This window comes from Trachurus trachurus (assembly GCF_905171665.1).
Source record: "Trachurus trachurus genome assembly, chromosome: 9".
In the NCBI taxonomy this organism is placed as follows: Eukaryota; Metazoa; Chordata; class Actinopteri; order Carangiformes; family Carangidae; genus Trachurus; species Trachurus trachurus.
Window position 1 is genome coordinate 1,853,865 of NC_139895.1, and position 26,156 is coordinate 1,880,020.

General features: G+C 45.2%; 2 protein-coding genes across 2 annotated transcripts in view; both read left to right on the plus strand.

Annotated features, from left to right (window-relative positions):
* Window positions 1–6,945, plus strand: part of c5 (complement component 5) — a 53,668-nt gene extending 46,723 nt beyond the window's left edge. Inside the window, exons 33-42 of the mRNA XM_083979801.1 lie at window positions 810–900; window positions 982–1,021; window positions 1,121–1,223; window positions 1,308–1,382; window positions 2,610–2,715; window positions 2,802–2,894; window positions 2,985–3,074; window positions 4,002–4,094; window positions 4,178–4,319; window positions 6,482–6,945. Of these exons, the coding sequence (XP_083835927.1) occupies window positions 810–900; window positions 982–1,021; window positions 1,121–1,223; window positions 1,308–1,382; window positions 2,610–2,715; window positions 2,802–2,894; window positions 2,985–3,074; window positions 4,002–4,094; window positions 4,178–4,319; window positions 6,482–6,614 (966 nt within the window). The 3' untranslated portion in view covers window positions 6,615–6,945. The remainder of the gene's footprint in view (window positions 1–809; window positions 901–981; window positions 1,022–1,120; window positions 1,224–1,307; window positions 1,383–2,609; window positions 2,716–2,801; window positions 2,895–2,984; window positions 3,075–4,001; window positions 4,095–4,177; window positions 4,320–6,481) is intronic.
* A 1,245-nt stretch (window positions 6,946–8,190) lies between these two features.
* Window positions 8,191–26,156, plus strand: part of LOC310991871 (uncharacterized protein) — a 41,647-nt gene continuing 23,681 nt past the window's right edge. Inside the window, exons 1-6 of the mRNA XM_083979802.1 lie at window positions 8,191–14,449; window positions 15,437–15,720; window positions 16,099–17,837; window positions 18,495–18,668; window positions 23,285–23,458; window positions 23,950–24,123. Coding sequence (XP_083835928.1) covers window positions 14,185–14,449; window positions 15,437–15,720; window positions 16,099–17,837; window positions 18,495–18,668; window positions 23,285–23,458; window positions 23,950–24,123 — 2,810 coding nt within the window. The 5' untranslated portion in view covers window positions 8,191–14,184. The remainder of the gene's footprint in view (window positions 14,450–15,436; window positions 15,721–16,098; window positions 17,838–18,494; window positions 18,669–23,284; window positions 23,459–23,949; window positions 24,124–26,156) is intronic.

Here is a 26,156-nt window from a genome sequence, read left to right on the forward strand (position 1 = left end):
CAGTAGGTTCGTTACCTTTAATTGTCGGTGTTATTTTTAGAACGGCGGAGCAGAGCCGTGAGCTGCTCAGAGCTACGCTACGGAGGCTCATTATGGGATTTCTTGGTTTCCCTCATCAAACTCATCAAATACACAATCCAACAACTCCACAACGCTCTGGTGGACAAGTTGTGAGCTGCACATTCACCACGCTAATGGTGGCTAGATAATAACACAACGTTACCACACAGAGTTGTTTTAGAGGTAAATTCTTGCAAAACTGCTGATGTGCGTTGCCTTCAGGGACAGTTTTTCATCATTTCCCTCTAAAACAACTCTGTCTGGTAACGTTGTGTTATTATCTCATAGCGTGGTGAATGTGCAGGTCACAACTTGTCCACCAAAGCGTTGTGGAGTTGTTGGATTGTGTATTTGATGAGTTTGATGAGGGAAACCAAGAAATCCCATAATGAGCCTCCGTAGCGTAGCTCTGAGCAGCTCACGGCTCTGCTCCGCCTTTTTAAAAAATAGCTTGCACCGACAATTAAAGGTAACGAACCTACTGCTATGACTATAGGGATTATGGCAATGGGCCGGTTTGATAAAATGTTGCTGTTGTTTGTTAATTTGATGGTATTTTCTGTGTTTTTGAAACGTGTGTTTAATGTGGAATTAAGTTTGTCTTTGTTTTTCACCTGCTTTGGGAAATTAAACCATTAAAAGAACTACCACAGTCACCTTTTTGTCTTGGAGATGCGTTCAAGCGCCACAGGCTGCTCAGGCCTCCCTCCCCTCACCTGTCCGTTAACTCGTCCTGACTGTGTTTCCAGATGAAGACGGTTTTCTACCAGACCACGGCGTCCATACAGAGCTGTAACTTTGAGTTCAACATAGAGATGGTGGGCGAGCGCGTCTCCCCAGGTAACTCACCTGTCCTGCTCCTGTCTTTGTGCCTGTGCTTCCTGCCTCTTCACACCTGACATTTGTGCTCCTCCCCCTCAGATGACAGTCTGAGGGCTCCTCACCTGACGGCCTGCGTCAAGTATGAAAACAACTTGACTCACCTGTAAATCAACCAATCGTATGTTGTTTATTCTCATGTCACCTATAATGTGTGTGTGTGTGTGTGTGTGTGTTTCAGGTATAAACCTCCTCCCAATGAGGTGGACATCTCGTCCAGGCTCACAGTGATGAAGATCCAGCTGCCGACAGGTGTGGAGGCGTACCTGGACGACCTGAGACAGGTGAGGCCCCCTCCCCCCTGAGCTCAGATCAGTCGGAGCGACATCACATCACCTGTGATGAACTCACCTGTCGTTGTTTTACAGTTCAGAGACTCTGACGAGCCACTCATCTCCCACTATGAGCTGGACGGAGACACTGTGGAGATCCAGATGGACTCAGTGAGACACACACACACACACACACGCACACACACACACACACACCTTTCTCAGGAGCGTACCTATGTTCCCCGGGTCATCCCCAATCCCATACAAAGTGGGGAACATAGGAATGATGATGTTACAAGCACACGTGGCTCCCAAGAGGGCACTTTGGCACACATTTGGCTCCCAAAAGGACACTTTGGCACACATGTGGCTCCCAAGAGGGCACTTTGGCACACATTTGGCTCCCAAGAGGGCACTTTGGCACACATGTGGCTCCCAAGAGGGCACTTTGGCACACATGTGGCTCCCAAGAGGGCACTTTGGCACACATTTGGCTCCCAAGAGGACACTTTGGCACACATGTGGCTCCCAAGAGGGCACTTTAGCACACGTGGCTCCCAGGAAGGCACTTTGGCACACATTTGGCTCCCGAGAGGACACTTTGGCACATATTTGGCTCCCAAGAAAGCACTTTGGCACACATGTGGCTCCCAAGAGGGCACTGTGGCACACATTTGGCTCCCAAGAGGGCACTGTAGCACACATGTGGCTCCCAAGAGGGCACTTTAGCACACATTTGGCTCCTAAGAGGGCACTTTAGCACACATTTGGCTCCCAAGAGGGCACTGTAGCACACATGTGGCTCCCAAGAGGGCACTGTGGCACACATTTGGCTCCCAAGAGGGCACTGTAGCACACATGTGGCTCCCAAGAGGGCACTTTAGCACACATTTGGCTCATAAGAGGGCACTTTAGCACACATTTGGCTCATAAGAGGGCACTTTAGCACACATTTGGCTTGCAATAGGGCACTTGGGCACACATTTGGCAAAGGGCACTTTAGCACATATTTGGCTTGCAAGAGGACACTTTAGCACAGATGAGCAGAGATGAGAGTGCTTGTTTGTGACAGATACGACTACACAAATACACACATCGTAACATGTTTATGATAATCCATCAATCCACTGAACCAAAACCAACCGGACTAAATGTATTACAATGTAACAAAACACGGACCTTGGTTCTGAACTTGGTTCGGACTTTCAGGTGTGAAAACGCCCAAAGCTGATATTATCTGACTCAACTTTAGTTTACCTTAGTTTTACATTGTTAATTGGAGTTTTTATTTAGTTCTAGTTTTTGGATAAATTGTCATTTACTAAATTATTTTTTCACTGCGAGTTTTAGTGAACTACTATAACTCTGTTGTGAGCAGCTTGTGTTCTGTTCTCTCAGGTTCCCTCTGACATCTTCGTGTGCGTTGGTTTTCGGACCAGGACGACGTTCACGGTGATCAGAGCCGGCGAGTCGGTTTTCAAAGTCTACGAGCGTCACGCCAGAGGTCAGAGTTACAACCTGCAGTGCATTATGGGACATGTAGTCTCAGAGTCAGTCTGATGTAACAGTTTAAGGACGTTTCTCCTCCAGACAGCATGTGCACCAAGATGTTCTCCAGCCAGGAGCGGACGCTGCAGCGCCTCTGTCTGGGCGCTGCAGCGCCGGAGTGTCAGTGCATGACAGGTAACGTCTGTAGAACACACACTTGTCTGAACACACACCTGTCTGTCCGTTGTGTTCACCTTTCATATTTAACGTGTCTCCTCGTCGTAGCGGCGTGCAGCGTCTTCAGAGGAAACCCTGACTTCACCCTGACGGTGGACAAACGCATAAAGGAGACGTGTCGTCCTCACATCGTCTACGGTCAGAAACTCTTCACTTCTTAGTTTACTGGGTCTTTATTTAATTTGATGTTTTATATTTTTCTGAAATGATACGTCTAATAGTTCATTAAAAAAGGAGGAAGACAGGTGAGGAACACGACCAGCACCTGAACGTCTCATCTCCCCAGTGACGGGAGTAACAGTGTTAGAAATTAACGGCATTACTGTGCGTTCACACCAAAAGCTTCCAAAGACTTAAAAACACTTGAGGATGCGCTTCAGACAAGACAGCTTCCAAAATGGCAAATATTTTCAGCAGCTTCGGTCGCTCGTCCCGTTACTTATGTCACAGTTCGATTGCGCTGGTCATTGGGGAGACGAAAGACAAAAAAAAAGGAAAAAAAGGCAGCCAAAGGACATCTCTATTCTGACAGGTTGCCGCCGAACCGCGTCATAGCTAATTACCCTAAAGTTAACCAAGACTAAACTTCTCGTCTGGTGACGCTTTGGACGCTTTGGACGCTTTGGAAGCGCGGTGACTTCAGTTGACGCTTTGGTCGCTCAGTGTCGCCGGGCTCTCATTGAAGATGAATTGACTTCAGGCGTTTTGACGCTTTGGAAGCTTTTGGTGTGAACGCGCAGTTAGAAAATAACGGCGTTACTAACGGCGCTTCTATTTTCAGTAACAGTAATCAAAAAAGTTACTGTTTCATATTAAAATTAACATTTAAATAAAATGCGCCGTTACTTGACTGAAGAAGTCCCGTCACAAAATAATAACACACCTGTTAAATTGTAGTACGTTATATACACATTTGTTTCAGTTCATCAACTGGTCGGAAAAAAGCTGTTAGCTGTTGTTAGTTAGTTTTATAATGTAATAATTCAGTTACTTACTCGAGTAACCAGTAACTATAACTAATACCTTTTTAAAAGTAACGTGCCCAACCCCGTGTCCTCCCTGCAGCCTACAGGGTGGAGGTGAGGTCCTCAGCAGCTGAAGGAGACTTCATGACCTACACAGCCTCCGTAGTTGAAATCATCAGGACGGCAGATAACGGTGAGTCGCCTGCGTCACGTCTACGCGTCCTGTCGGTCGCCATAACTACTCCTGACGCCACGCTGTCCCTCCCTGTCCTGCAGAGTTTGATGCGGTGGGTGTGGGGACGGAGCTGCAGCTGGTGAAGAAGGCCACCTGCAGCACCGTGGACATCCAACATGGCAGACAGTACCTGGTGATAGGAGCCAGCGGGTCGGTGGTCAAGCTCGGCCAAAACAACTACAGGTCAGTGTCTCTCCACCGCTCTCTCTCTCTCTCTCTCTCTCTCTCTCTCGTCTGCAGCTACTCCAGTGTGACCTTTGCTCACCTGCCAGTGTTGGGCAGTAGCGACGTTACAAGTAGCGGCGTTAGTAACTTAACTACATTTCTCAGTAGTGTGGTCGCACGTGTGTATTCCTCTCTCTTCAGTCTGGTGTTTGGCTGCACTTTCAATAAGAAAAGTTCCATATGAGCGCGATCAGCTGAGACAGAGCACGATGGATGTGGCATTGATCAGATATTGCAGCGCACATGTTTATGGAACTTTTCTTATTTAAAGTGCAGCCAAACACCAGACTGAAGAGAGAGGAGCAGCAGCTCCTCTGACAGCTCCTCTGTGGAGCTGCAGGAGAGCTGCCACGTCTTTTTTTTATTTTTTTATTTTTTTATTGCAGCGCCGTTATTACAGGTGATGCACATCTATGTCCGTGTAGGCTACATATTGTCTGATCTTCCTTCATGGTGCACAGTGTCAGTCCTCCTGTGAAACTTTTAGCTACTAAATAATATGACTGAAGGCAGTGGAAGTCTGCACATGTCGACACGCCCCCATGAGTTGACGACATAAGGAGCTAATAAATAAATAAATAACTGAGAGTATTATTCGGTCAAGTTCTTGTTATAGGTTAATGGTTAAAGGGTTAACCATGTGCATCCCTAAAATAAACCTTTTAGGGAAAAAAGGCAAACTTGACTCCTTTATTCCACACAAAAATATGCTAATAGCTATGATATGTGTTAAAATGCTTATGAGTGTATTATAACAGTTCAACACAATGAAAAATATACAAAACAGCTATACATAATTTTTGGCCTGTAAAAAATCTTTCTGGCCAGTAGATTTTTAAAGCTCACTAGCCAGTTGGCCAGTTGGCCAGTGAGCAAAAAAGGTAAGTTTGAACCCTGCCTACACGTTACACGTTTGCACGCTTCCTCTGCAACCCAAAAATGAAGATGCGCTTAAAGGGATAGTTCAACATTTTGGCAAATTGGCCCATTGCCATAATCCCTATAGTCATAGCAGTAGGTTCGTTACCTTTAATTGTCGGTGTAAGCTATTTTTAGAACGGAGGAGCGGAGCGCCAGGCTGCTCAGGGCTATGCTATGGAGGCTAAGGGAATTTCTTGGTTTTCCTCATCAAACTCATCAAATACACAACCCAACAACTCCAAAAGGCTGTCGTGGACAAGTTGTGAGCTGCACATTCACCACGCTATGAGATAATAATGGAACGTTACGAGACGGAGCTGTTTTAGTGGTAAATTCATGCAAAACCACTGATGCGCGTTGCGTTCAGGGACAGTTTTTCAGCAAGCAGCCTCTGTATTTACATTGTATTTACCTCGAAAACGGCTCCGTTTCGTAACGTTCCATTATTATCTCATAGCGTGGTGATTGTGCAGGTCACAACTTGTCCACGAAAGCGTTTTGGAGTTTTGGGATTTTGTATTTGATGAGTTTGATGAGGGAAACCAAGAAATTCCTTTAGCCTCCATAGCGTAGCTCTGAGCAGCCTGCCTCTCCGCTCCTCCGTTCTAAAAATAGCTTACACCGACAAATAAAGGTAACGAACCTACTGCTATGACTATAGCGATTATGGCAATGGGCCAATTTGCCAAAATGTTGAACTATCCCTTTAACGTCCAACACGTCAAATAGGGGTTTGAGGACACACATTCACATTAAGGTATTTTCCCGAAGCTAACACAACAATTGCCAGCTAAGCTCACAATTCAGTCAGAAAACATCAAACGTGTGTGTGTGTAGAAGGGCATTTAGGCAGGAGGTAGGACAAATGACAAGAGGAGAAGCTGTTAACTCAAATATTATTTTTGCAGTTTTTTTTTTAAATAGCCTAAACTATTAAAATGAACATTTTTTGCCAATCTGTTTGTCTTAAAGTTTTATTGATCTCTAGAAAGCAATGACTTGGAATGAAGTTGGTTTGATCTAGTAGCTAAGCTACTTTTGTCATTTTATTGTAGCGTAGCTTGCTACATTTCTCTGGTGGGTAGCTTCAGTGTAGTGAAGCTTCATTTCATGTAGAGTAACTTGTAGCTTAGCTCACTACATTTTCCAAGTAGCTTGACCAACACTGTCACCTGCTGCGTTGTGTTTGTGCGGTGCAGGTATCGTCTGGCTCTGGACTCCGAGGCCCTGGTGGAGGCCTGGCCGCCGCTCTGTACCCCTCCTAGCTGCTCAGAGTACGTTATGGTCCTGCTGACGTACGCTGAGGAGCTGCAGACAGTCAGCTGCCCGTAGTCGCCATGGTCACCATCATCACCATCGTCACCATCGTCACCATGACTGCAGCAGAAGAGCTGGACTGAACCACAGAGAGCTGTGTGGATAAAGATAAAAGTGTCATCTGTAAACAGGAAACATGTGAACTGCACAGTAGAGCTGCAACAATTAATCAATTATTAAATTGATCTTCAACTATTTTGATAATCTAATAATCGGTTTGAGTAGATTTTAAGAAAAAAAAGTCAAAATTCTCTGATTCCAGCTTCTTCAATGTGAATATTTCTGGTTTCTTTGTTCCTTTATGACAATAAACTGAGTCTCTCTTTGGTTTGTGGACAAAACAAGACATTTGAGGACGTCGTCTGGTGGTTTGAGAAACACTGATTGATGTTTTTCAACATTTTTTAACATTTAACATTAAATAATCGACAGAATAATCGACGATGAAAATTAGTTGCAGCCCCACTGCACAGATTGATGTCATTACTATTATTAGCTCACAGTCAAAGTGTCATTGAATCTGTTTTATTTCTCTTTTTCCAAACTGTGATATCACATTCACCTGCCAGTAAAGGAAGATTACCTTTACAGTGTGTGTGTGTGTTTACTGGAGGATGATTAGCCTCCGTACGTCTACATTAACCCCACTATATGTGACAGTTAACTACTGTCCTCAGACCAGCAGCCACACTGAGCCAGTTCATCAGAAGCAGGTTCATGTTGTTCTTATCTGCACAAAAAAAAAAAACTGCTAAAAGAGGAACCGTGTGTCCCTTGTCTCCAGCTCCAGAGTCCTAGTTCTGGATAAATCAATGACTAGTGACTAGTTCCAGGGAGAATGGAGCGTCTCTTGGCTGAAAAACAAACTTGTAAGATCAGAGCCTCCGACCCGGTGTCCCAGCTCTCGTCTCCATGGCGACACCGCCACACAAACGTAACGCGCTAACCCGTAACCCGTAATCTCTTGTTGATGACAGATAAGACTACACAGATATACACATGGTAACATGGTAGATGATAAATAACCTCATCCACCGCTCCATGGATTGATTTCTCACCGGCCTCGTTGTTGGAAAGGCAAGGCAAGGCAATTTTATTTGTATAGCCCGTTTTTACAACCAGTTTGTCTCAAAGGGCTTTACATGGCATCGTAACAACATCCTCTGTCCTTAGACCCTCACATCGACTGAGGAAAAACTCCATGGAAAACCCTTTTAACAGGGAAAAATCGGAGAAACCTCAGGGTGAGCAACAGAGGAGGGATCCCTCACCCAGGACGGACAGACGTGCAATAGATGTTGTTACAGACAAGAAAACAGTTTACAGTTTGTCACAGAATGTGCGAATGGAATGGAAATGTTAGCAGGAGTTGATGAAGGCAGTCTCTGGTGAGGGGAGGGGGGGGGGGCAGGGAGAGCCGGTCAGCTCGATGGGAGGACTGGGTGGTAGACTGGTCCATGGGAAGGGAGGGGAGGCCGGTCTAACAGCAGGGGGAGAGGTGGGAGGGGGGCGATGCAGGCGGCGGCTGGTGCAGAGAGATGGAGCTCCGGTGGATCTGCGGAAACACAGAGAGAGTGCGAGACAGGAAGAACTGTGACATGGTCAGCTTCTATTCCATAAGTAAGTACTAAGTCAAGGATATGATTAAAAGTGTGAGTGGGTTTGTTTACCCTCTGAGAGAAGCCGACTGAATCCAAAAGTGACTTGAATGCAGTAGCCAGACAATCATCATCGACGTCCACATGAATGTTAAAGTCACCTACTATAATGACTTTGTCTGAGCTCATTGCTAAATTTGACAGAAAGTCAGGGAATTCTTCTAGAAACTCAGAATAAGGTGCAGGAGGACGATACACTACAGCAAGTAAGAGTGGTTTTTCTGCTTTCCAGTCTGGGTGAGAGAGGCTGACAGTAAGGCTTTCAAATGTATTATATGAACTATTATGTCTAGGGTTGATAATCAGATTTGACTGATAAATAGCAGCCACTCCTCCTCCTCGGCCTGTGTTACGAGGCACATGACAGTTAATGTAACTAGGAGGGGTAGATTCATTCAAACTAACATATTCATCTTGCTGCAACCAGGTCTCAGTTAGTGTTAATATGTCAATATGGTGACTTGTAATTAAGTCATTCACTAGGAGAGACTTGGATGGGAGAGAACGAATATTGAGCAAACCACATTTAATAGTTCTATTGGGTTGGCTTGCTGGAGCAGTGGTTTTGATTTTAACTAAGTTGCTATAAACAACTCCTCTAGATTGGGGTTTAGGCTTAGACAGCCTCGAGGCAGACACAGTTTCTATAGGCTGGGTGGGTGACAACACGAAGGACCCAGCAGAGGGGCGTGTTAAACTGCGGCTCTGCCTGCTGGTCTGAACTCTGGGTGCTTGTCAGGGATTAGCATGGCTAATAAAGTTCCCTATATTCCTAGATAGGAGGGATGCGCCATCCAGAGTAGGATGGACGCCATCTCTCCGAATCAGACCAGTCTTTCCCCAGAAGGAGGTCCAGTTATCTATGTAAGCCACGTCGTTATCTAAGCACCACCTAGACATCCAGCGATGGAATGAACGCATGCGGCTAAACATATCGTCACTCACTAAATTGGGCAGTGGGCCAGAGAAAATTACGGAGTCCGACATTGTCTTTGCAAAGTTGCACACCGAAGCCATATTAACCTTAGTTAACTCCGACTGGCGAAGCCGGGTGTCATTAGCGCCGACATGGATTACAATCTTACTGTATTTAACCTTACGTTTACATGCCAGCAGCTTCAGATTAGCCTCAACGTCGCCCACTCTGGCCCCTGGGATGCACTTTATGCTCGCTGAATTCTCTACCTTCACGTTCCGTAAAATGGAGCTGCCAATGACTAATGCCGACTTCACAGCGGGGCTGTGAGCAACAGAGCCGACATGTTGAGTTACGTTCTCAGCGGGTGTGTCGCTGAGTGGGGAAAAGCTGTTGGAGACGTGAAGGGGTTGGTGGGCCAACACGGGCTTTTTGTGTCTATGTTTCCCTCGGTTTGTTGTCACCCAGCCGGACTGGCTAGTTCCCGGCTGCTCGGGGGCTGGGGGGGAACTGCTAGCGGCGGCTAGGCTAGGTGGCTCCGCACCGGCTAAGCTGGACTGTGAAGCTACTATAGCTGGACTAGCCTCCATGGTGCGGAGCCGGGACTCTAACTCGCTGAGCCTCGTCTCCAGAACTACAAACAAGCTACACTTATTACACATACCGTTATCACTAAAGGAGGCAGAGGAGTGGCTAAACATCTGACACACAGAGCAGGAGAGGGAGGGAGAGGGGGAGGAAGAAGCCATAGCTAGTATGCTAAGCTAGTATGCTAAGCTAGACTAGCGGACCTGTGGCAAATACAACAAGTTGAATGGGGAAATACAAAACAAATCCTGTTAAAGACTTGAGTGACAGAAAGTTGTGTATTGTAGCAAAACGTGGTGTACACTGGTGCTAAAAGTGATTAAATTAGCAGAACACTAGACGGAAGATTGAGAAAGTCTAACACAACACAGCAACAGTGCAGCAGGTACAGGCAGGAAATGACGTAACACGCTCACCGTAACGACGCTCCACAGCAGAGAGAAGAGAGGGGGGGAAAAAGAACTGATTTTAGATGCACTGTAAATTGCACATGGAGGAGAGGAGTGTAACCAAAACAGCAAAAAAGTGAGCAGACTTGCATAGTTCCCCTTTAAAAAGGAACTGTAGGATATAGTGTTTACATAGTGGAACTAATATTCACCAGTAGAGTGCTGAAATAAAAGAGTAACGACACACATTGGACAAAGGGAAGCGCCTCCTGAGTATGAGTATGCTTCATGTCATCCTCCTTTTAGACAAGATCTGCTATGTTGTGGCGCAAAGATTTGGACGACACAGTTACATATTGGGTTCATTACCTATATCAAATTCTCTGACTGTCTGGTATCAAATAGTTAAATATTTACAGTGTAGTAATTGTAGGTTTCATGATGGAATAATAATTAAATCAACAAGAAACACACACTTTTTTCCATTTCTACGGAACGGGTCGATTAGGACACGCCATCAGGAGATGCTCACTAATTATACTATAGTATATATTTTTCACATGAGTTATTTTTCTCACATGATGTTTTATACACATAATGTCGTGGGAGCATTTAATGTGTGTTCTTGTTGATTTAATTATCCAAAGTGCCCACACTTTAGAGGTATAATCATCACCTTTTTTTCTATTGATTATACCTTGAGATGTGACATTATTCTATTTATCCTAAAAATTGTTGACTGTCTTGAATGTATCATATTCTGTTTTTTTGTTTCATGTTGCATATTATTCTGTACGTGCTTTGTATATATGGCCCACCAACGGTTACACCCCGCCTTTCCGAAGCCCCGCCTTTCCGACAATAGACTTCCATTCATCGTAATAGCGGGGTTTTCTATTTTTTCTAAAGACCCCGCTATTCCGAAAAGGGGGGGGGAAAAAAAGTGTATTTCTATTACTGTGTGGGAGATCTCCAACAACAGAGTCGGGGAGAAAGCAGGTGGGACAGATCTGCCCAGCACGTTTCACAGACAAGCTGCAACACAGAGTGTAAACAACGTCACGCGGTTCAGCACCGTGGACAGCTGCGGGGGGGAGGGTGTCTGAACAGTGGTGTTTCGAAGTGGGGGTATTTCGGAACAGTGGGGTGTCGAAGTGGAGGTCTGTTGGAATGGAGAGCTGTCCCCCCCACCAACTTGGTGTGTGGGATGAGCTGCGGCCCCCTCTATGTCATGTGGTGTATTCCGATTGGATCATGCAGACCCACCAGCCTACAAAAGAGGCTGGCTCTCAGTCTCACTGTTTGACGCCCTGACGAAGGTTAAACAACCAAAACATTGGCCTTTTAACAATAAACTGCTGGCTAACGTTACCAACTAACTGCTTGCTAGAATGCTAGAGTGAAACGAAAGTTGAAAACTGACTTCCGTTGTGGTGTGACGCAATGGATCATGGGAAAAGAAAGTGGTGAATATAAAGCATGAATCTATGTGCTATGCAGTCTGTGGGCTACGCCCAGTAGAAGCAGAAGAGAGGAGGAGCTCTGCTCAGTTAATCATTAAACTCACAGACGGAGAACTGAAGCTGAAGTTTTTACTCAGGTGAGTTCTGTTGTTATTCTGTTTTTTCTGTGTGGACTGTGGAGAAGATGAGGATCTGTTGGCTGTGTGAGGTGCAGTGTTGAGTTTAACCGTGTGTGTGTTTGTTACTTCCTGTTCTGTCAGACTTGAGGGTACTTCCTGTGTTTTTGCACTAACCGTCAGTGTTAATGGTTTCACTCTCAAACTGACTGAAATACAGAAGATGAGTGATTGTGCAGAGGAGGAGGGGGACACAGGAAAGACTTCAGCCTGCAGCCTTGCCGGTAGTAGGCGCCCCCCTCCATATGAGTGGCCGGTCACAAAAGGGGCACTTATGCCATGAATTATGAGTAGAAAAACAGGGGCCTGCATATCATATCAGCAACAGGTAGAGGATATCTGTGCGGAAGAGCGGAGATAAGAAGGACCCGCACAGTTTGCCAGTTGGAGAAATGGTGGAAAGGATTAACGGTGAAAATGGTGGATGGGAAAAAGATGTCCAAGTCCAGTGTTTGATGTGAAAAGTATAAATGGTGTTGTAAAGGAGGGTGAAGTCAGTCGTGCTGTGTTATCAGAGAGGGCCTTGTTCCCCTTGTGTACGACTCGGGTCTTATTGACGGCAATGTGAATAAGGCCGCGTTCAGACTGCCAGCAAAAATCCGATTTTTATCCCATCCAGATTGGAACCGGATGACTCTTTTGAAGTCTGAACAGTCCCAAATCACATGAAATCCGATTTTTGCGAAATGGATCGAAACCACCTCCGGGAGGTAGTTTCAGATCACATTTGGACAGATGCGTCTCAGTCTGAACAGCTCCAAACACTCAGATCGGTTTGGACTGTCCGTGACGTCACTCTCCGCGGCGCTGTCACGGTGTTACAGGTCCCGTATGGTCCCGTGAGCTCCAGTTAAATATCCATTTCCTCCTTGTTACTTTTCTTTTATGCAAACTACCGTGTTGCTGGCGACAGGAGTGACGGCGACGTCGCGCTCCCAGCTCTGGGGTGCTGGAGTTTCCCGTCTCTGTGGCTACACACACACACACACACACACGCACACACACACACACACACACACACACACACACACACACACACATACACACCAGTCTCTGGTACACGTACATGTACACACAGACACACCAGGCGGACTGAGGTTGAAATTAGTGGGGTAGTGCGGCTGCAGCGCCAGACAGATCACTGTGCTGCAGCGAAAGTAGCCGTCGCGTCCGCGAGGCATCGCCTGTCACATACGGCGTAGCCTCCGCTCCGACGTCGTTGCTACAGCAACCTGTCAGATGGGTCAATAATGTGGCCCAGTCTGAACAGAGCCAAATGCGATTTGGACACTTGCTAAAAACAGTGTGGACAGTCAGCCCTAAAAATCGGATATGAGAAGGAATCAGATTTGAATCAGTTTTGCCTGCAGTCTGAACGCGGCCTAAAACTCTACTGCATCAAACTTTAACTCTCTTCAGTGCTTGATTTGAAGACTCTATCAATGTTTTCAATACACCAATATAAAATAAAATAAAGAGGAAAATACAGAACTTAATCTCCATCCCAGTCCGGGTACTACTCGAAAATAGAATTTTGCACAAAGTTTGGGCTCCATCGTCTGATAGATGAGTTACTACACTAATGTTAAAGCAGTACTAAAGAACTTTCAGTTTTGGTTGAGTTTGGCGGCGCCAGTGGCCCAAAGCGGTAGTGTTTTGCCTGAAGGAAGACTCCATTTCCCATGAGCACTAGCGCGTAGCGCCGTAAACATCCTGATCTCCCGGTGCATGGAAATTAACAGAAGACGTCCAAACTAAGTTTCTGTTACCAGCAGATCATTTCACAGTAAACAGAGGGAAGGGTGCTGCATTGCTGCTCCCTCCTCGTCGTGACTTGCGCAAGTGAAACTTAAGTGAGAGCCGGTTTCCCACCATGCTCCTCAAAGCTTCTTAGTGCCAGTGAAGGCGATACAGACCATAATGATACAGACCCCCTCAGGCCATGACAGAGGTGTCATTCAACCTGTTGTAAGTCGATGTACCATCACAAAAGTTATGAAAATGTTATATGAAGGTTGAAAAGTTCCTTAGTGTTGGTTTAAGGCCCACAGTGGGCTCAAATTCAATTTTCTTTTCTGAACACCTTTAATTGTTGTGTAAAGTCTTGAGTCTTTATTTACCAATATTTCATCAATTCATCCTAATTTAATCTGAAAAATCTCTGAAACAAGGGGAACGTCTTCAAATTTGGCACAACTGTTCATCTTGGCTCAAGAACTAAGTGATTAGATTTTTGTCACTAAAGATGAAAGTCAAAACAAAGTAAACATGAGAAGATGTCAGAGAAACTATGAATATTCTCTGAGACTCTGGACAAACAGGGGTCAGATCATCTGGAACTAGTCTGAGAGGAGGAGGAAACGAGCTGGAGGAGGTGGCTCTAGTTTAAACAGAAATGTGTCCATGTCTTCACAGAGAGAGGAAGAGGAGTGGTGTCTCTGTGGACCAGCAGCTGTCCTGCTGTGGTCTCTGTCAGGACGTCCTGAAGGATCCAGTCTCCACCAGCTGTGGACACTGGTTCTGCAGACAGTGCTTCACCTCAGACTGGGACCAGTCTGGTTCTTCAGGACCCCCCTCCTGTCCCCAGTGTGGACAAAGACCCAGAACCAGAGGTGGACTGCAGACAGCCAATCAGAGCAGCTCTGTGATGGACTGGACAGGTAAGTCTCTGTAGTTGTTGTGTCTTACTTGTCCAATAACACAAACTGATCTAAACCTGAAAATGTAGGTGTAATGTAGAATGTAGAAACCAACAGGTGTTTGTTAAATTATAAAATATATTGATGAACAATCACAGCAGTAATGATAGAGAACTGTAATGTAATGGCCTCTAGTCAGACAACACTCGGCTATGAACCATGATATGGTCCAGACTTTTCCACACTCATGTAAACAATAAACTAATTTTGCTTCATACCTGATGTGTCATGTTCAGATGTTCTTCTTTTAGTTTTATGACTTTTACCTGACACTTGGCCTGTTTTAGGAGGATGGACATTTAAAATGATGTCACTATTGGCAATGAGGAACAATAACTTACAAGATTTTCAAACTAATCTAAGATGGAATTCATTTTTGTGAAGAGTTAGTTTGAAGAAAACATAAAGGGGTTTTGTTATTGATTAGATGTGTTCTATGATTAGAAAAATCCATGATGTGATTAAAAATATTCTGTACTACTTTCTACTCTGTAGTTTGTCCTTAGTGTTTTCATTGGTTTAGACTGGGTGGAGCGATAAGGTGCAGTGTGATGGCAGTGTCACCACAGCACTGTTTGTCTTGTTTTGGAGTGGACATTAAAAAAGTACACAAGTTCTGCTGAATAACCTGTTCCTGTGCTGTTTTTATGAGCCGAACGTTCAGTTCAGATGAAAATAACAAGGACCCAGCGTTATGACGAAGTTGGATCTAGGTCAACTGGACTTGGTTGTAGATTGTTAAAGACGTTTCAGATCTCGTCCAAGAGGCTGCATTTTTAAAAACCAGAGTGTCTCTGATGTTCTCAGTTCTGCTCCCACAACTTACAAAAAAAAAAGATCAACTATGAGTGATGACTTTCACTGTTTCTAATTTTCTCTCTTAAATAATCTGATCAGATTGTCAGACTCTCTGTCTTCAGTCTGACTCTGTCTCTTCTCTCTCAGCAGATGGTGGTCTGCAGGAGGTTTTAGATCAACATAAGATCAGTCTGAGGAGCAGATGTGAACGAGTGACTGAAGGAACAGGAAGTGGAACAGGAAGTGGAACCCTCCTCAACAGGATCTACACTGAGCTCTACATCACAGAGGGACAGAGTGAAGAGGTTAATACCCAACATGAGGTGAGACAGCTGGAGACAACGTCCAAGAAGAAGACCCTCCATGAGACTACAATCAAGTGCAACGACATCTTTAAAGACTTACCTGTCCAACAGAGAGAGGACGTCTCTACGGTCTCACCTGTCCAACAGATAGAGGACGTCTCTACGGTCTCACCTGTCCAACAGAGAGAGGACATCTTTAAAGACTTACCTGTCCAACAGAGTGAGGACGTCTCTACAGTCTCACCTGTCCAACAGAGAGAGGACGTCTCTACGGTCTCACCTGTCCAACAGATAGAGGACGTCTCTACAGTCTCACCTGTCCAACAGAGAGAGGACGTCTCTACGGTCTCACCTGTCCAACAGATAGAGGACGTCTCTACGGTCTCACCTGTCCAACAGAGAGAGGACGTCTCTACGGTCTCACCTGTCCAACAGAGAGAGGACGTCTCTACAGTCTCACCTGTCCAACAGATAGAGGACGTCTCTACGGTCTCACCTGTCCAACAGAGAGAGGACGTCTCTACGGTCTCACCTGTCCAACAGAGACCCATCAGAGTGGTTCTGACCAACGGCGTCGCTGGCGTTGGAAAAACCGTCTCGGTGCAGAAGTTCACTCTGGACTGGGCCGAGGGCTTGGAGAACCAAGATGTCAGTCTGCTGGTTCTGCTTTCGTTCAGGGAGCTGAACCTGATCAGAGATCAGCGGTTGAGTCTTCTCAGGCTGCTCCATGTTTTCCATCCAACATTACAGAAGGTCACAGCAGAGCAGCTGGCTGTCTGTAAACTTCTCTTCATCTTTGACGGCCTGGATGAAAGCCGACTGTCACTGGACTTCAACAACAGGGAGGTTGTGTCTGATGTCACACAGACGTCATCAGTCAACGTGCTGCTGACAAACCTCATCCGGGGGAATCTGCTTCCCTCGGCTCTGGTCTGGATCACCTCCAGACCTGCAGCAGCCAATCAGATCCCTCCTTCATGTGTCGACCGGGTAACAGAGGTCCGAGGCTTCACTGACGACCAGATAGAGGAGTACTTCAGGAGGAGGTCCAGTGATGAAGATCTGTCCAGAAGAATCATCTCACACATCAAGACGTCCAGGACCCTCCACATCATGTGTCAAGTCCCAGTCTTCTGCTGGATCAGTGCTACAGTTCTGGAGCACATGTTGACCACAGACCAGAGAGAAGAGCTGCCCAAGACCACGACGGACCTGTTCTCACACTTCCTGATGGTCCAGACAAAGAGGAAGAAGAACAAGTACGGTGAAGGACATGAGACGAGTCCACAGGAGCTGACGGAGGCCGACAGGGAAGTTCTTCTGAAGCTGGGGAGGCTGGCGTTTGAACAGCTGGAGGAAGGAAACATCATGTTCTACCAAGAAGACCTGGAGCAGTGTGGTCTGGATGTCACAGAGGCCTTGGTGAACTCAGGACTCTGTACTGAGATCTTCAAAAGAGAGAGTGTGATCTTCCAGAAAACAGTCTACTGCTTTGTTCATCTGAGTGTCCAGGAGTTTCTGGCTGCAGTCTACATGTTCCACTGTTTCACCAACAGAAACACACCAGTCCTGGAGAACTTCCTAGAAGAGCAATACGTTAACGTTTTACGCCAAGTGAACTTCCTGGAAGAAGATCACAAACAGGGAGAATCAAAGCCAAAGCCAAAATCTTTCTTAAAGAAGTTTTCCAAGTTTTTTAGATTTAAGACACGCAGTCATCCAGCAATCAATGACAGTCCTCCATCAAACAGTAACAGTCATCCAGCAATCAATGACAGTCCTCTAACCCTGGATGACTTCTTGAAGAGAGCCATGCAGAAATCCCTCTGGAGCAGAAATGGTCACCTGGACCTGTTTGTTCGCTTCCTTCATGGCCTCTCTCTGGAGTCCAACCAGAGGCTGTTAGGAGGTCTGCTGGGTCAGACAGACAACAGTCCAGGAACCATCCAGAGAACCATCAACAACCTGAAGGAGATAAACAGTGTTTACATCTCTCCTGACAGAAGCATCAACATCTTCCACTGTCTGACAGAGATGAAGGACCAGTCAGTTCATCAGGAGATCCAACAGTTCCTGGAGTCAGAGAACAGATCAGAGGAACTCTCTGAGATCCAGTGTTCAGCTCTGGCCTACACGCTGCAGATGTCAGACCAGGTTCTGGACGAGTTGGACCTGAAGAAGTACAACACATCAGATCAGGGACGACGGAGACTGATCCCAGCTGTGAGGAACTGCAGGAAGGCTGAGTGAGTCCAGACATAATCAATATAATTATTGATCAGTATGTGACAGTTGAGGTTCCTGTCACTATGCCTCCAATTGATCATGTGCCCTGGCTACTTGGCCAAGGGGATGTCCCTTTGGGTGACTGGCAAGCACACATGACTCTTACCCGGGAGGTGTGGGTTCAATCCCCGCCCGGGCCCTCTTCACCTTGCCACATTCTGGCGTTGTTCGGCAACCACCCCATCCCGCCACAAGTAGTTTAATCGAGTTCAGATAAACACAGTTTTCACTGATTTTCATTATTCTCAGTTTGACTTTGAAACATTTCCAAGTGAGTTGTGTTTTATTTTTTAAGGTGAAAAGCTGTGAGCTCCAACATGTGGATCTTCAGTTCGTTGTGATTGTTGCGGTTTAATCAACAAAAACACTCATTTAGTTTTTTTTTCACTCCTTGGTTTTGTTCAAACCTGATGAATCTTCATCTAAAACACAGATCCAGATTAAACCTGTGCAGGTCTCAGAGGTTCCTGTCAAACTCAGTCAGAGAAGATGAGCTGAAGCTCAGATGTTCATCACATCATCACGTCCTGTCATCAGATGCATCAAATCAACTGTGTTTTTACTGCAGCTTTCATCTGATTTCATTCTAACATGTTTCATATTTTCTCTCTTCACAGACTTGTTTATTGTGAACTCTCAGAGAGTCACTGTGAAGTCGTGGCCTCAGCTCTGAAGTCCAAACCCTCCCACCTGAGACACCTGGACCTGAGTGACAACATCCTGAGTGATTCATCAGTGGAGGTTCTGTGTGCTGGACTGGAGAGTCCAAACTGTAGACTGGAGACTCTGAGGTGAGTTCACCAGTGGCGGCTGGTGGTCAAATTAGTTGGGTGGGCTAATACATAAATTATACCCATTAAATGGTTAACACAGCTAAAAGTTGGGTTATCCCATCTCACAAAAGTATAGCAACTATTAGGCCTACACACTGCATTTAGTAGAAGGGTCTAGTCCAAAAAAAAAAAAAAAAACTTCACCTGGTTATCTCATACATACACACACAGTCTCTCTCTCTCTCTCTCTCTCTCTCTCTCTCTCTCTCTCTCTCTCTCGCCTAGCACCGCTGTTTCTGTCTTCTCCCTCCCACAACAACACAACTTTTCCTCCGGTTCCTGTCATTGGTCTGGAAACAGCGGTGTTGGGCTAAATGAAATTAGCCCCAATGACAAGTGAATCAAGGGGGCGGGACATGACGCCTGTCAATCACTGACCCTGCGTCAGCCCGCTGCTGATTGGTCAGAACCGCTCGGCCTGTGGGCTGAATGAAGTTAGCCCCAACAGTCGGTCAATGGCGAGGGCGGGACATGGCACCTGTCAATCATCCACAGTCGGAAAATGAATGAGAGCAGACTCGGTGAGCTGGGGCTGATTAAAATTAGCCCATTTAGAGATATCCTGTGTTTTTCTTGAAACTATTTAATATTGTTGCCAGTTCCGATTTTACTAAGACTTAAAACAATCTTTTGTATGTTATTTAGAGAATATAATATAGGCTATATATAATATTTTTTTTCCTCATCTTTTGTTGTGTAATGCAGGGAGGGCTTAGCCCCACTAGCCCATTGATACCAGCCGTAACTGGAGTACACTGACTGGACCTGTTGGACTTTTGTCTGTGTTCAGTTCAAATGTGTGAAGTTCAGTTTGATGCAGCGACTGATTGTGACTCCATGTTACTGCAGCTGGTAGAAGGTGAAGGGTCAGAGGTCACTCAGAGGTCAGTGTGATGATGGTGATGATGAGCTCAAGGGGGTAGATCGGACGACACGCAGGCGTAGCTCAGTCGGCCATATTTGAACGGGCAACTGTCTCTGACTCTGGCTGCAGTTACAGTGCAGTAGATAGGTGATCCAGTCATCTTCACTAAAAAAAACGATTCATAACTCTGTGAAAAATAAAATCAGTATGTAGCTATTACTTAAACCATTTGCATAATGTCACTATAATGTTACTTTTACAAAAAAAAAAAAATATTATTAAAATTATCCGTGATTCTAAATATGCTGCATCATAACTGCATAGACGTTCATAAAAATCAAACCGTTTTGAAATCGGCCAAAAACTGAGCAAGTTATGGTCATTATAGCAGAACATGCACCATAGGCTTAATACTCTGAGGGAGAGAGTTGCCCGTCCCAAGATGGCCGCCGTACTGGCTACGCTTTGTCATTGAGCAGCAGCGGTGGGTGAGTCATCTAGTCTTATTATATAGTATCTATGGATGAGCTGCTCTCAGATGAAGCTGCTAACAGAACAGCTGGATCAGCCACTGTAGCAGCTGAGCAGATGTGATGTAGATCTGAGTTTTCCCTCTTTGCTTGGTTCAGGGTCAAAGGTCAAAGGTCAAAGCAGCTTCCCAGTGTGAGAGGTCAGGTTAAAGTCCTGTAGCTCAGAGAACAGTGTTGGTTTGATGATCCCACTGTGGAGACACTGAGGCTCATGAACATCAACACTGGGCTCCACAGGAAGGAAGCTTCAGATCATGGTCACATGACATTAAAGGAGTTTACTTCCTGTCCACAGTGTGTGTGAAGCAGCCTCTGGTCACATGACTCCAGTGTCAGTGAGGGGTCAGAGGTCAGCTTCAGACAGTGGACAGTGTCTGCTGAGCCACTGTGACCGTGTCCACAGCCTCTGGAGCTGAAGCTTCATCCAGCTTCAGCTCCTCAGCTGCTCTCTGCCAGTGGAGCTGTGAGGAAGAGACCACTTCACAGTCAGTGTGGACAGCAGGAAGCAGCTGGGACACAGCAGCTCTCCGTCTACCTGACAGGAGCCTGAAGCTCGGCCTTCAGCAGCAGCTGGTCTGATGTGGATCGGCTGTGGATCCGGGTCCTTTCAATGTGTTTGTGCTGCAGCGTCTCAGTGAAGATCACACTCGTTCTTCTCCATCATCAGTGAGGTCAGCTGAACACCTGTCAGGTGTTTGTGCAGGAGGCTCTGGACGTTAGCTGAAGGTCACCTGGTTGTTTCTGCAGGTCTCAGTAGCTCCGGTGGTGGACTGAGGCCCAGCACTCGTCCTCCTCCAGGTCCCAACAGAACCAGAACCAGAACCAGAACAGGGACCAGTTCTTCCTCCTGGAGACGCCGCAGTCCACTGTCGCTTCGTTTGTTTACGTTGTGAGTCAGAGAGTCACAGAGACTGAACAGAGAGCGAGGATGAAGGATCTGATGAGGGATTCATGGTCCACAGAACCAGAACCAGAACCAGAACCAGCTGTCAGGATCAGACTGAGGCCAACAGGTAGTGATCAGATATTGATTGTATATTGACAGACTGAGCTGAGGTCAGCAGCAGCTGATGAATCTGTGCTGACATGTGGATGATGTGTAGAAGGCCACATGATGAAGATCCACCAGAACAGCTTCTTACCATCACTATCAACTGGTTTAACACTTTGAACACCAAACGGCTGAAAATTAAATGAATGAATTTTGTTTCTTTTTTGAAACGTTCAGTTAGAGTTGGGCGGTATGACCAAAAATCTATATCACGGTATTCGTCATAATTATATTGGTTTCACTGTATTTTTTTTTCATGCATGAAAGGCAGTGGCACTCATAACTGTAATATGATCAAAATACAGAACCCTTTATTAATATAATACAGACTAAAACAATGTTTGCACATGAGAATAATCATCAATCTAAAATGCTAACTTATAAATAAATATCTGTTCTCAAAATGAATTCATGACATCAATTATTTACACATAAACATTTCTTCACACACAAAAAAAAGCCCAGACAGTAGGGCTACTGCTTTGCAAGTCAGTCTGTGTCCTGGAACACGGTGGCATGGGGGGGCTGTGCTCAATCAGAGACGTGGCTTCAGATCATAACAACAGGTTGAGAGCCAGAGGACTTCTCTCTGTCTGTGTTAACTGAGGCAGTGAAACACACCTGCATTAGTGGCCTTGACTTTATGAAGTTCATCGCTTTGATGCTGTCGTTTAAAATCTCATGTAACAACAACCTGAATTCATAAAGTTTCCTCATAAACAAACTAACACTCAGGAGGCTCACCGACATCACGTGTATGTTTTGTGTTGAGATCTGGTTGAGATGCGGCTGGAGATGAGCAGCTTCATGCCTCTGTTTGCTAACTTCTCCCCACAGAAGAAAAAAAACACGATGGCTCGAGTGGGTTGCAACTCGTGGACGTAAATCCCTTCATCACAAATTCTTCTGAATACTGTCGGGATTTTACCGGCGCTGGTTTCGCCTTTTTTATCACTTATCCCTCCTGTTTCAGCAGTGCTGCTGCTACATTTCAACCGCGACTCTGTTGTTTGATTGACAGGCGATGCCGTGCACAAATGCCAGGTTGGGTGAAACCATCTGGTGTGGGTGAGACTCGTTTTTTTTTTTTTCAGGATAATTAATTAAGTAAAAAAAACATTTACAGATTATTGTTGTTTGATCAGGGTCAATTTTTTAGTACTTCCACACAACCGACACGGCTCCTCTTTCTGGTATAAGTTCCTCGGTGTCTGTGACATTATTCACCACTCAACCCAGGCATGCAGCTTGTTTGGTATAGCCCCCCTCTCAAACAATGTCCCGCGGCGCGACATTCCGCCGCTCTGTGTTCCCAACGTTTTGTACGCTACACACTCACTGGTATTGGGGTATATGAAAAATTCTTATCACAAAAAAAAAATCACCGGTATTCGGTATGAGCCCTACGTTCAGTTCAAAAAGTGAACGACCCATCTAAGAGCAGCTTTACAGAACAAACACTTTATGAAACAAGAAGACAGAAAGTGACTGAATGTCTGCTGTAAAAACTTTATTTACAAAGAAACAGAATAATCTGCATCATAGCTGCTGTTCACCTTTGTGTGAAAATACAATTAAGGAAAAACAAAGTCTGTGTTAATGTGCAGCTCTTCTGTTCTGGACCACACGTTCTGATCCACATCACACCTCACATCTTCTTCATCGTCTGCTGCTCGTCTTCCTCTCCATCTTCCTATTGGTCATGTGACTAAAGAGTCTCACCACCTGAGGATGTTTCCTGGATGAAGCAGCTGATTGATCTGTTACACAACTTCAATCAGCTGTTTGTCAACAACAATGAGAAGACCAACTCATCAGTGTGTTTCAGTCCCAGTGTGAACTGCTGTTAACTTCAGCTTCAGTTTACAACCAGAGGTTTTCTGTTCTGACAAACAGTGAAAGAAACTCAACATGGAGCCGTTCAAACCTGTTGTTTGGTCTTTGTTGAGCTGAAACATTTTTAAATGTTTGAATTTTGTGTCAAAAGAACAAGAAACATGTTGATTGTTCAGTCCACACAGACTGATGTGATGTTGTGTTCACTGAGTTAAAAGAACTGAAAAAGGTTCAGAGACAATGTAAAAAAAACAAAAAACAATTCGGTCTTCTTCTTTTATTCTTTATTCAGATTGCAGGGCTGCAGGTTGTCAGAGATCAGCTGTTCTTCTCTGGTCTCAGCTCTGAAGTCCAACCCCTCCCACCTGAGACTCCTGGACCTGGACAACAACGAGCTGCAGGATTCAGGAGTGAAGGATCTGAGTGGTTTTCTGGAGAGTCCAGACTGTAGACTGGAGACTCTGAGGTCAGTTCACTGACTGTTACTGTTGTAGATCTGAGATCTTTGATCCACAACTGAACCTGATTGATCTTCACTCAGAACTTGAATCATTGACTTTGATGTCATGAATGAAGGACGTTTGAAATAGTTGTTGTCTCATGTTTCCACTTGTTCTTCTCTCACACTGACAATGACTCTTCACTTTCAGCTCATTTCACTCCATAGTCATCAATAATCTGATTGTGTGTGTGTGTGTGTGTGTGTGTCTGTGTGTGTGTGTGTGTGTGTGTGTGTGTGTGTGTGTGTGTGTGTGTGTGTGTGTGTGTGTGTGTGTGTGTGTGTGTGTGTGTGTGTGTGTGTGTGTGTGTGTGTGTCTGTGTGTGTGTTGATTGTGATTGTGTTGAGTCCACACAGACTGATGTGATGTTGTGTTCACTGACTTAGGAGTTTTAATGTGAAAAAAGGTTCAGAGACACTGGAAAAAACAAACTCTTCTTCTTTTATTCTTTATTCAGATTGGATCACTGCAGTTTGTCAGAGATCAGCTGTTCTTCTCTGGGCTCAGCTCTGAAGTCCAACCCCTCCCACCTGAGACACCTGGACCTGAGCTCCAACAACCTGCAGGATTCAGGAGTGAAGGATCTGAGTGGTTTTCTGGAGAGTCCAGACTGTAGACTGGAGACTCTGAGGTCAGTTCACCAGTGTTGTGCCTGAACGCGTTCAATGAACGATCGTTCATGAACTCGTTCATATGTTGGGCGAACGTGAACTGAACGTAGATATTTCTGCTTGATGAACGTTATTGTGAACGCGTTCATTCTGGCGTTTGTGAACGCCGCTCTCGACTTCGTTCAGGAGTGTGCCAGATTTCCATAGAAAACCCAGCTAAAACACACTGTAAACAGGCGTTAATATGTAGCGGAAAGACCACCCAATCTGGCAACACCTATCAGCTGTTTGGATCAGCGGCGCATGGAAGAGACGGATTGATACAGCGCGTCGTGGAGCCTGTCTGTCTGGAGGAATACTGACCCAGTTGTTAGTAAAAGTAAAGACACTCTATTTATTTTATAAACCGTCTTTGGTAAAAGATAAACGGGGGTTACGCCGGGGCCACACCGGACGCGTGAGCCGCGGCCCTCCTGTTCACATCAGACGCTTCTCCGCGCGGTCGGATTGTGTGTGTGTGTGTGTGTGTCTGTGTGTCTATGTGTGTCTGTGTCTGTGTGTCTGTGTTTCTCTCTCACGCTCTGTTTGGATTAATAAACACAAATAGGCTACAAACGTACACACATTGGACACATCTAACTCAGTTACTTTTTGGGTAAAGTAAAGTAGTAACTATAACTAATACTACTGGTTAAAAGTAGTAAACTAAACTACTGTGGTTCGATATGGGCCGAGGCAATAATTTTGGAAAATAATAGCTTGTAGAAACATATTGGAGAAAAAAAAGAAAAGAAAAAAGAACTATGAACTAGTTCAGTTTTGGAACCGTGAACTTAGTTCAAAATTTTGAATTATGAACTATGAACTGAACTAGTTCATTTTAAAATTTGTGAACTGAACTTTGAACTAGTTCATGTAGAAAGTGAACTTTCCCAACACTGCAGTTCACTGACTGTTACTGTTGTAGATCTTAGATCTTTGATCCACAACTGAACCTGATTGATCTTCACTCAGAACTTGAATCATTGACTTTGATGTCATGAATGAAGGACGTTTGAAATAGTTGTTGTCTCATGTTTCCACTTGTTCTTCTCTCACACTGACAATGACTCTTCACTTCACTCTATGTCATCAATAATTGTGTGTGTGTGTGTGTGTGTGTGTGTGTGTGTGTGTGTGTGTGTGTGTGTGTGTGTGTGTGTGTGTGTGTCTGTGTGTGTCTGTGTGTTGATTGTGATTGTGTTGAGTCCACACAGACTGATGTGATGTTGTGTTCACTGACTTAGGAGTTTTAATGTGAAAAAAGGTTCAGAGACACTGGAAAAAACAAACTCTTCTTCTTTTATTCTTTATTCAGATTGCAGGGCTGCAGGTTGTCAGAGATCAGCTGTTCTTCTCTGGGCTCAGCTCTGAAGTCCAACCCCTCCCACCTGAGACACCTGGACCTCAGCTACAACGACCTGCAGGATTCAGACCTGAAGGATCTGCGTGGTTTTCTGGAGAGTCCAGACTGTAGACTGGAGACTCTGGGGTCAGTTCACTGACTGTTACTGTTGTAGATCTTAGATCTTTGATCCACAACTGAACCTGATTGATCTTCACTCAGAACTTGAATCATTGACTTTGATGTCATGAATGAAGGACGTTTGAAATAGTTGTTGTCTCATGTTTCCACTTGTTCTTCTCTCACACTGACAATGACTCTTCACTTTCAGCTCATTTCACTCCATAGTCATCAATAATCTGATTGTGTGTGTGTGTGTGTGTGTCTGTGTGTGTGTGTGTGTGTGTGTGTGTGTGTGTGTGTGTGTGTGTGTGTGTGTGTGTGTGTGTGTGTGTGTGTGTGTGTGTGTGTGTGTGTGTGTGTGTGTGTGTGTGTGTGTGTGTCTGTGTGTGTCTGTGTGTTGATTGTGATTGTGTTGAGTCCACACAGACTGATGTGATGTTGTGTTCACTGACTTAGGAGTTTTAATGTGAAAAAAGGTTCAGAGACACTGGAAAAAACAAACTCTTCTTCTTTTATTCTTTATTCAGATTGTGGGGCTGCAGGTTG